Source organism: Ixodes scapularis, unplaced genomic scaffold, assembly GCF_016920785.2.
Source record: "Ixodes scapularis isolate PalLabHiFi unplaced genomic scaffold, ASM1692078v2 PGA_scaffold12__126_contigs__length_90152505, whole genome shotgun sequence".
Lineage (NCBI taxonomy): Eukaryota > Metazoa > Arthropoda > Arachnida > Ixodida > Ixodidae > Ixodes > Ixodes scapularis.
Genome location: NW_024609838.1, coordinates 55,016,646 through 55,027,413, shown reverse-complemented (window position 1 = coordinate 55,027,413; position 10,768 = coordinate 55,016,646). Strand labels below are relative to the sequence as shown.

The 10,768-nt window shown below is 48.5% G+C and overlaps 1 protein-coding gene across 1 annotated transcript; it reads right to left on the bottom strand.

Annotated features, from left to right (window-relative positions):
- Positions 1 to 8,120: 8,120 nt before the first annotated feature.
- On the bottom strand, positions 8,121 to 9,385 carry LOC115330838. The gene has a single exon (XM_029992881.3). The coding sequence runs from the start codon at positions 9,213 to 9,215 to the stop codon at positions 8,121 to 8,123; it is 1,095 nt and encodes a 364-aa protein (XP_029848741.2). The 5' UTR covers positions 9,216 to 9,385.
- Positions 9,386 to 10,768: the final 1,383 nt, after the last annotated feature.

Here is a 10,768-nt window from a genome sequence, read left to right as displayed (position 1 = left end):
TGGTCTTCATTGTATTCTCGGGCTACTGTATTTGCGTATGTGTGCGTTTATTTTCTGATGAGACTACGTGTTTTCCTGCACTTTTTCAAGACCGACAGAAATGTGAACTTGCGCCTGGAGCAGAAGATGTCATCGGTGTGTGATTCGTGTTTGTACGTGTGTGTGTGTGTGTGTGAGTGTGTGTACGTGACAATGTGAACATTTTCAATAAGCTTGCTGCAACTGCTGGGTCTAGTCCCACAAGCCCTTGAGGCTTTGACAAGGCCTGGAACTTGATCCTGCCTCTAAGAATTAGTTATTAAAGATTACTATTATTATTATTATTATTATTATTATTATTATGTGGATCACATCGTGAACGCAGCTCTACGCACGCTCGGGAGTGCGTGCCGCATCACTAAAGAGTTTATTAACCCCTGCACATTTCTTATACTCTACAGTGCATTGTGTCGACCACAGCTTGAATACGCTTCTGTTGTATGGAATGGAATTTGTGCCACAAATTCCTCGAAAATAGAACGGGTTCAGAACAAGTTTCTTTCCATCTATAGACATCGTTGCTCAGCGCGCATTGTGCCCACCACTACTGATGTCCCTGTCCCTGTTCAGCGTAGCGTGGCACTACCTACCCTGCTTCGTAGGAGAGAACTTGCCGATATCTTATTTTTATACAAACTTGTCCACGCCGTCACTGATTGCACGGTATTGACGTCAAGAGTACTCTTAAAAATTCCTCTAAAAACAACAAGGCAAAATGCGTCCTTCTGCAACAGGCGTCTACTCAACCTCCACGATCCTGTGTCCAGACTTGGGCATACTTATAATTCTTCTTTTTCTGAAACACTCGACATATTTAACAATAACACGCTGCAGTTTGTAAAAACGTTAAAGGCCATCACTTAAATTTGAACTGTATGCACTAACTTGCGGCGTTCACGCCGAAATTCCCCACTTTGAATGCATTTTTTTTTCTTTCTTTCTAGCAATTGGTGTTGGCGGTAGTACCATTAAGCTTATCGTGTGTTGTGACTTTGTGTTTACTTTTTATAATTTTTAAGTGTATTTTTCTAGGGCTTGTCCGTTGTTTGTGTTGTCCGTACTATTGCTTTATACCCTGTTCTGCCTTACATGTTAACACAGTGCACCTGTACCAAGACCGCAAGGTTGTTCCCGGGCACGAATAAAAACATTGATTGATTGATTGATTGATTGATTGATTATTATTATTATTATTATTATTATTATTATTATTATTATTATTATTATTATTATTAGAGAACTTGCCGATATCTTATTTTTATACAAACTTGTCCACGCCGTCACTGATTGCACGGTATTGACGTCAAGAGTACTCTTAAAAATTCCTCTAAAAACAACAAGGCAAAATGCGTCCTTCTGCAACAGGCGTCTACTCAACCTCCACGATCCTGTGTCCAGACTTGGGCATACTTATAATTCTTCTTTTTCTGAAACACTCGACATATTTAACAATAACACGCTGCAGTTTGTAAAAACGTTAAAGGCCATCACTTAAATTTGAACTGTATGCACTAACTTGCGGCGTTCACGCCAAAATTCCCTACTTTGAATGCATTTTTTTTTTTCTTTCTTTCTAGCAATTGGTGTTGGCGGTAGTACCATTAAGCTTATCGTGTGTTGTGACTTTGTGTTTACTTTTTATAATTTTTAAGTGTATTTTTCTAGGGCTTGTCCGTTGTTTGTGTTGTCCGTACTATTGCTTTATACCCTGTTCTGCCTTACATGTTAACACAGTGCACCTGTACCAAGACCGCAAGGTTGTTCCCGGGCACGAATAAAAACATTGATTGAAAACATTGATTGATTGATTGATTATTATTATTATTATTATTATTATCCCCATTGTCGCAAGGTCTGTGCCGAAAACTACAGTCCAACAGTGGCGGAAACTCAAACGCTCCTTGCAACTAGTGAACACGGCCGTTCATTGGTTGTTGCCTTCTGGACGCAGCGGGAGACGCGACGCCTAGACCCAAAATATCTGGCTCCTCCAGATACGCCGGAATGCGCCTAAAAGCGCTGCGTTTCTACCTGGCACCGGAAGTGACGTCAAAACGCAGGCGCAGACGCGACGCAGACGCGACGCAGACGCGGAGAAAAACGCGCCATGTGGGCTAGCCTTTAGGCGAAGCTCTGTGCGACGACCGCCGTTTTGGTGGCATTTATTTTAAAAAGAATTGTTCCCGAAACCATATGTTTTAGGAGTATCATGAAACTGCCTATTATTCACGTGCTTTACGGCTGCTTGTAGTTCTCTAATTGGGTAAGTGGTGCGATATCACCGTCCGCGCCGTTATGAGCACTATCAGGCTACCATGCCGCTGAGACAAAAAATAACCACCCAATGACTCAGCTGAAAGTGACATCCTCAAAGATCAGCAGAGCATCCCACTCACGTAATACACCTCCCCCCCCCCCCCCTTTGCATTTATATTCATATTGTAATACGCTTAAAGGAGTCATGAAATTATTTTTCATTCCTCCTTAGCTTTAATCCTCAACTCAAAAGCGGATTGAGAAATCACGTGGTAGTGACATGCTTTTGCACCGGTGCTATGACTCGAAGCTTTCACCGTGCTTTTTGAAACACAACATATAACGTGTCACGACAAGTTTTATGTTGTGTTCAAAAAACCGCCTGGTCCGGGTATCGAACCCGGGACCTCTCCACCTGTAATGGAGGGGTCCAGGGTTCGATACCCGGACCAGGCTGATTTTTTCGGTCGCGCACCAGTCACCTAGCTGTGTTTGAAGATTGAGTTTGTCCTTTGTCCCTCTTGTTCCCCTTCTCCAGGGTTTATTTTCGTGATTACAAGTAATTTGATTACTTGTAATCCGTACGGTACAAGTCTGCAGGTCACGCGCACCCAGTGCCGTAGCCAGGATTTTATTTCGGGGGGGGGGGGGGGGGGTCGAACCCCCCCCCCCCCCCCCTTTCCACTGTCTTTGGCAAGACGACTGCTAAAAGCAAACAGTTAGTTTCATTCGCCTAGAGCATTCCGTTTTTTTTTTTCCAGCTTACTTTGAGATAGCTGGGACAGCCTGTAAATGCATTCAAATGCGTTTGCTTCAAAACGCGTAGATTTATTTGACGACGCTGCAAGCGGGAACCACTCTTGCGGACTTGACTGTAGAGTGACGCCAGGGCTTGCGAGTTTTGAAATATAAAATGAAGGGTGGAGAGGGCGACTTTTTGATTTTTCTATTTAGGACAAGGGGGAAACAGTTTGCGAAAAAATGAACCAGGAGTTCACAACCTGTGCTGGTCCAGACAGCGCCTTAGCCGCTAAGGCGTTGCACCGGACAGACAGAGCTTGTGGGTTCAATTACCGCTCCTGGGCATTCCCCCATCTCCCGACCCAGTGACCTTGCCCGCAAGGGCTCTTCTGAGTCTTCTCACCCCCACTCGTGGCACGGCGATGTAGTAATCTCCTCTACACGGCGGTACGAAAGGAGAGGACGCTAACAGCACTCACATGATGTGGCCGGGTAGGAAGCCGCGGCCCCGCGCGTTCGGGGCTTACGAAGAATGAGAGAAAGACATGTTGCCTGCTGGGTGTCCCGTAGTTCTCTGACGTCGCTGACGGACGGCGGCTCTTTTATTAACATATGTCACGTGACATCATAGATGCATAAACACACATAACAACAAGATAAGACAACCGATAAACTCACCATCAAAGCATACTAAACAGAACACACGTTGCGCCATCTGGTGGCAAAATCACTTATCACAGATCACTACACACTTCCCTCCTTAAAATTTTTAAAAAGAAACGGAGGGAAAGAAAGCACAAAACACAATTCGAATTTCACCACAATAAAGACAACGCTCTCCCCTTGTCTGTTAAAAAAATTGTAACATATGGAACCGGGTATCGGCTCACAGCGGCGTTCCAGGCAATGAGACGGCAGATCGTCTGGTCGACGCTGAGCAGTACCGTAGCTCTTTTCATCCATGTCACCACAGTATGACAGAAACCATAGACAGCTTCTACATCAGATACAAACACAGTCTCCGATTCCCTATAGCCTACCTCGAGTTGCTACAGATTTGGACTGAAGTTTGTTTGCCTTTCTTTTCCTGTTTTGATGTCCATGACACAGGTGTAGTGTATGTTAGTAATTGTTAGTGGTTAGGTGTTGTCAAAAGTTGGTGTTTGTCATGGACATCTTTTTACCTTGGCCAAGGATACCTAAAGCATTTTCATTATTACATGCTATGACATAGTGCTACGTAAGGATGCAAAACAAAGACTCATTGAAGACATTTGGAGGAATATAAGAAACACATGGAAAGACATCTCCAAAACAAGCTCTTGGACCTGAAGACTACACTCCACACGGGAACTCCAAACAGTCTCCAAAACAACAACTATGCGTTAAACAATGTCGATAAATGAATTCTGTTCACTTTCCATATTTGAGTCATCTGAAGAAATGAAAGACATGACATAGTCTTTCAACTTTGCTGCGAGACGTTTCTTTCGTTGTGGTCGTAGGGGAGTACTAGTAGCCAATGGGGTTGCCAAAGTCACTGACGGCTGGGATACGAAAAAAAAATCACGGCTTGAAGGGTCGCACTGCACAACCACTGGGTCACAGGGTACCTCCACCTGCTGGGGAGCCCCACTTGGTTCGCCAGGACTTGGTTCCTCTGGGGAAGCAGGCTGCACGGAATCCCCGAGCGCAGCCGGAGGCTCGGTGTCGGGCCACCAGGAACATCCAGGTTGCCCAGGCGTCGGCCCAGACTCGCCAGCCAGTGAAGATTGAGGAGGCCCAGGGTCAAAAGCACCGGGGACGAGCAGTGGCCCCGGATCAGGAACTGTATGACTTTCAGGTATACTGTGTGGAATACTATCATTTTGATCTATATATGGTGCGAGGACATTTGGAAGTGGAAGTGAAGGAATACTATTGGAGAGTTCACGAAAATCTTCCTCGTGCGAGTAGATGTCGGAATCTCCCTCACGAGGCCGTGCAGACGCCTTCGTCCATTTACTGGCATCCCAGGTCCTTCCATCATCGAGCCTGTACGTGGCGGATCCCAGCTGGGGTTCAACCATTTTCGACTGTGTATACCTTGATTGAAGTTTGCCGCGATGTGTGGGCTTGAACACGCGCACGGCTTGACCGGCGGAGAACTGTGGCCGTTTGGCAGCCTTCCGGTGATCCCAATATGACTTCATGTTTTGTTGATAACTTTGAACCCTCTCGGGAAGAAGAGCACGTTGTTGTAAAACGAAATCAGGAACCTGCCTTGTAGGCATCTTTTGGAGGTTTAGTTTAGACCGGTGGATCCGGCCATGCAATAAAAGTGAAGGGGCAAACCCCGTCGCAGGATGTACCGTACGGCGGTACGCTTCGAGATGGTCTCGAACAGCGTCTATAAGAGGACGGCCTTGAACTATAGCTGCCTGAAGGCACGTCTTGAGAACACGGTTAAATCTCTCCACCTGACCGTTACATTGTGGATCATACAAGGACGTTTTCAAATGTTTTATGCCATTTTCACGAAGGAAGTCTTGAAAGTCTTTGGACATAAACTGTACCCCGTTGTCTGTAACAAGCTCACAGGGAAGTCCTTCATGAGCAAACACATTTCTCAAAAAGGAAATGACAGTTGAAGACGTTACTGCTGCGGCAGACTGCACCTCAGGCCACTTCGAATGATAATCTATCAAGACAATGAAAAACCATTGACTCTGTGGCGCCCTGTCGATAGGGCCTACGATATCGACAGCAAGTTTTCCCAAGGCTGGTCGGGGAACTTTATGGGCTGCAACGAAGCGGGTGCGGCCTTTACAGGTTTATCAGTTGAATGACACACCGCACAATTTTCCACTTTTGTTTTGATCTCCTGGTTCATGCGGGGCCACCAATAGTGTTCACGTATGAGGCTTGTTGTTCGTGACATTCCTTGGTGTGTCTCGTGTGCAAGATGGATGATGTTGTCACGGAGTGTTGATGGCGGCACGAGCCTTTCTCCACGATACACGATACCTTCATACAGTGAAAGTTGCTCACGCACTTGAAAGAACGGTCGCAAGTCGGTGTGGATGTCATTACCCTTCGCCCAGGACGTGGTAGTGTACCGGATTACAGATGGAAGGATAGTGTCATTAGCCGTAGCCTGTTGAAATGCGAGTTTGGATATGGGGACTGTGATAAGAGAAACGACCTCCTCGGTAAATTCCATACCATTCTCCGTGTCGTTAACGGGTAGCCGTGAAAAAGCATCGGCAACCAGGTTCGCAGATCCCTTCTGATATTCAATAGTGAAATTATAATTAAGCTGTCTGGCTGTCCACCGGGTGATCCTCAAAGGGCGGATCCCAGACCCCTTGCTAGAAAGCAGGGCGACTAGAGCTTGGTGGTCTGTTCGTATCACAAAGGACCGACCCCACAGATACACATGCCACCTCTCACAGGCCCACAAACAGGCCAGCGCCTCCTTTTCACCTGTTGAATACCTCCGCTCGGCATCAGTCAACGAGCGCGAAGCGAAAGCGACAGGACGCAGTTGACTTCGCTACTGTTGTTGTAACACAGCCCCAAGACCATAGTTAGATGCATCCGTAGCCAAAACGATAGGAAGTGTTGGATCAAACATCGACAAAATCAGAGCACTTTTTATGGAAGCCTTTACATTTTGGAAACTGGCCTCGGCTTCCGGGGACCAGTGAAAGCGAACTCCTTTACGGAGAAGACGACGCATGGGCTCTACGACAGTTGGGCAATGAGGGATAAATTTACTATAATATTCAACAAGTCCCAGAAATGCTTTCAGCTTTGCTGGTTCGGTAGGGGTTTCAAAATTCAGGACTGCATCTACCTTAGCGGAAAGGGGTGCTAGTCCTTCCGCGGAAAGATGGTGTCCCAGAAACGAAAGTTCTGTAACTCGAAAAACACCTTTACGATTTAGCTTCATCCCGGCTCGGGAGATACAAGAGAGGACCTGACGCAGATTCTCGTCGTGTTCTGCCTGCGTAGCACCGTAGACTATTATATCATCAAGGTAAAACTGGACTCCTTTGCAATCCTTCAGGATTTTTGACATGATGTTTTGAAACGCTGCAGGTGCCGAAGCCAACCCGAAACAAACGCGCTTGAATCTGAACAGTCCCTCATGCGTGATAAAAGCAGTGAGATCACGACTCACCGGGTCGAGACGAACTTGGTGGTAAGCGGACGCCAGGTCCAGCTTGGAGAAGCAACTGGCACCACGCAAGGAACCCAGTAGTTCATCGATATGGGGTAGCGGGAAAGAATCGATGTCTACCGCTTGATTTGGCGCACAGAGGTCAACACACATCCGGATACGTCCGTCAGTCCGCCGAACGACGACGATAGGTGAAACCCACTCGGAGGCATCCACTCTCTCGATCACACCTTCTCTCTCCAGTCTGAAAATCTCTTCCGAGACAGCATCCCTCAGGGTCGTCGCAAGACGGCGCAGCTTGGACTGTACCGGTGGCACGTTGCAACGCTGCTTGATAGTATGGGTGGAATTCTTGACCAAACCTAAACCTGGACTAAAGAGATGTTCAAATTCTTCGAAGCCTTTGGGCAACTTGGACTGATCTGGAAGGAAAGGACTTGAAACTTAAGATGCATTTGTATTTTCATGGTGTAGCAGTTGTGCTGTGATTTCATTACTTGTATTCTCAGGACTTGTGTTTTCAGGAAGGTGTGGTTGATGGAGCCCAAGGCTCTCAGGATGGCGTCGCGGAATCGCGGCTGTCGACGAATCGGGGTCAAAGTCCGCGGGAACTTTCGGAGTGGTCTCTTCCGAGACCGATGACGATGTAGACACGTTGGCACCCGAAGGTACAAAAGAAGATGACCGGGACCTTGCATCTCTGGATCCGGCCGGTTGGCGGTTTTTGCAGGAAGTGATGGTAAACGGCCGTCGCTGCAGGGGGACCGCCGACTTCACATACTGCCGTGGAACTCCTCCTCCCTGAGCTTGATGTCGGCCATGAAGGCATCCCGACGATAAACACCTCTTGCTGCTTGCTCGGCCGACTCAACGGGGTCGCTCGGCAGCATCTCCGGCACCAGGCATGGCCCAACAATGTTCACAGGATCGTTACCTCCTGACGGCACATTCCGTGAAAACGGTCAGGCAGCGAAGTAACGGCCGGAGCCCTGGCCACGGCTCGGGAACGACGTTCGCCGCGGGTCACTGACGTAGGCCGCCGACGGTGGGCGGCGACTCCGACAAACCACCGCAAAGTGGCCCGTCTTTCCACACAAAAAACATGCCACACCAGACGCTGGACACTCGTTGCGGTTGTGGCCGCGTCGACCACAGAAGTTGCAGGGAACACCGACTCCTTCATCTCCGTGATTGAAGGAGGAGGGTAGCGCAGACGCTGGGGTGGGTGGTGTTGTAAAGTCCGGGGCACTTGACTGGAAGTGACGCCGGACCGGCCATCTTGCCACCAACTTCGGGAAGGAGCCGGCCATGGACCTCCATCTTGGACGTCCGGCGTTCCAATGGGCACGTGCGCAAAGACGCGCTCAACGGCTGCCGGCGCCGCACCGCTAGCACTGGGAGCTCGCAGGTGGAAGCTTTCTGTGGTGCGCGCAAGTTGCTCGTACTGCAGCGCGAGCTGAACGACACGGGTTAAAGTGGGTACCCCCGTCCCCACACACTCTCGAAGGATGCGGTCTTGGACCCGCTTTGAGTCCAACCCCTCCAAAAAGACCTCAGCAAGCCTCTCTTCCAAAGCGTCTCCATAAGAACAAAAAGACCCTTGGCGTCGCAAAGCGGTCAAGTACTCCGAGACGGTTTCTCCCGGGCGTTGGACGCGAGCGCGAAGCTTTTGGCGTTCCAGCGCGATACACCCAGAAAACTCAAAGTGCTTCTCGATAGCACTCAAAAAGACTTCAAAAACATCGCCTTCCTCGGAAACGGGAGTCTCATCGAGCTGAAAAGTGTCAACAGTTCTCTGGCCCTCAGCCCCAAGCATGGAAAACAAGATCGCCTTTTTTCGACTAGGCGCAACACTGTCCAAGCCGGACGCCTCAAGGAACATCAAGAAAGCACGTTTCCACGCGGGCCATGCACGCTCGGGCTTGCCCGGAACTGGCAAGAAGTCGGGCGGTGATGGAACCGGCGCGAGCGCTGACGTGCCGGCAGCTACAGGAGGCTGTGTTCCATTATCCATTATATATATGTTGTAGAAGGTTGTAGGAAACGATGCAAAAACAGTGCAAACTCACATCTTACGTTGTCACGAGACGCATGCTGAAGGGAAGCAGCTGTCAGGGCCCATTCTGACTAGCCATGGAACGTGTTCCAAGTGAAACGAAATGGATCGAAGAAGAAAAAAAAATCGCGTCGGCTCTCACCGCCAGTGCACCGAGACGCGGAGAGAACTACGGTTAACCACCTCGTCGTCAAAATTTGTAGTAATCTCCTCTACACGGCGGTACGAAAGGAGAGGACGCTAACAGCACTCACATGATGTGGCCGGGTAGGAAGCCGCGGCCCCGCGCGTTCGGGGCTTACGAAGAATGAGACAAAGACATGTTGCCTGCTGGGTGTCCCGTAGTTCTCTGACGTCGCTGACGGACGGCGGCTCTTTTATTAACATATGTCACGTGACATCATAGATGCATAAACACAGATAACAACAAGATAAGAGAACCCGATAAACTCACCATCAAAGCATACTAAACAGAACACACGTTGCGCCATCTGGTGGCAAAATCACTTATCACAGATCACTACAGGCGACTTGCTCTGCGCTATGCCATGCTCTGCGGTTAGCGGGGTTCGTGACACAGAGCACAAAGACCGATGCCGCCTTCCGAAAAGTCGTCTAAGCTAGATGAGACATCCGGGGAGCCCCTAATTGGAAAGTACCAAGGCTGGCGGGGTCTAAAAGCTATTACCTCTCGAAGGGGATCTTTCCCGCCGTCCTTACACAGGGGAAGAGAGGAGATCTCCATGATAGTGTATGCAGGCCGCAGGCCCCGGCTTTTACTTTTTCTCCCCATGGTATTCGCGGCTCCAGCGACCTATAGGGGGCGCCACCACCAAACAAACATGGCGGCTGAGTCCAGGTCGCGTCGGCTCGGCCGGGCCGCCTGAACAGGTGGCGCGTTCAATTTAACAGATTTTCTTTTGTTTAATGCCCAATTTTATAGGTATTTGAACTGAGACGGTTAAGTGTAGCCCGTGAACATAAACTTGAAAAGCATGGTTTTGTTTTCCCGGTGTTTTTTGTTATTTTCATGTCAAACTTTCGTTTCGGAGATTTCGTCCAAAACCGAAACTATGGGCTCCGGAGAGACGGTAATACACTAATCAGTTTTGATCATATAAGGAAAGAGGCAATGACTACAGAATTCTTCCACAGAGAGTAATATCCAGCTAACTCGCATGCCTCGACCATGCGACTTCTCTGTCCGCGAAATCGAGCTTTTGTGCGTATCCGCGTTTAATAAACAGCTTCAGTCGTCTGCTCGGTCAACAACACAGGCGGCTCGAAAATTACGAACATTAAGCAAGCGTTTCTTGAGCCAAGGAGGTTGTTAACCCGCCGGCACCCCACTAAGCAGCTGATACTCGTATTTCAATTCAGGTTTTAGTAGCAATCGAGAAGTCATTTTGACGAGTGGGTTATGTATTATATTACGTACCATGTCCCACTAAAGCGATTTTAGTATATTCTTCGGGTTGAAATATGAGCTTAGTTGACTAGATATTAGGTGA

Excerpts from the sequence above, each read along its gene's own strand:
- LOC115330838 (XM_029992881.3), bottom strand. The coding sequence starts at position 9,215 with ATGGATAATGGAACACAGCCTCCTGTAGCTGCCGGCACGTCAGCGCTC.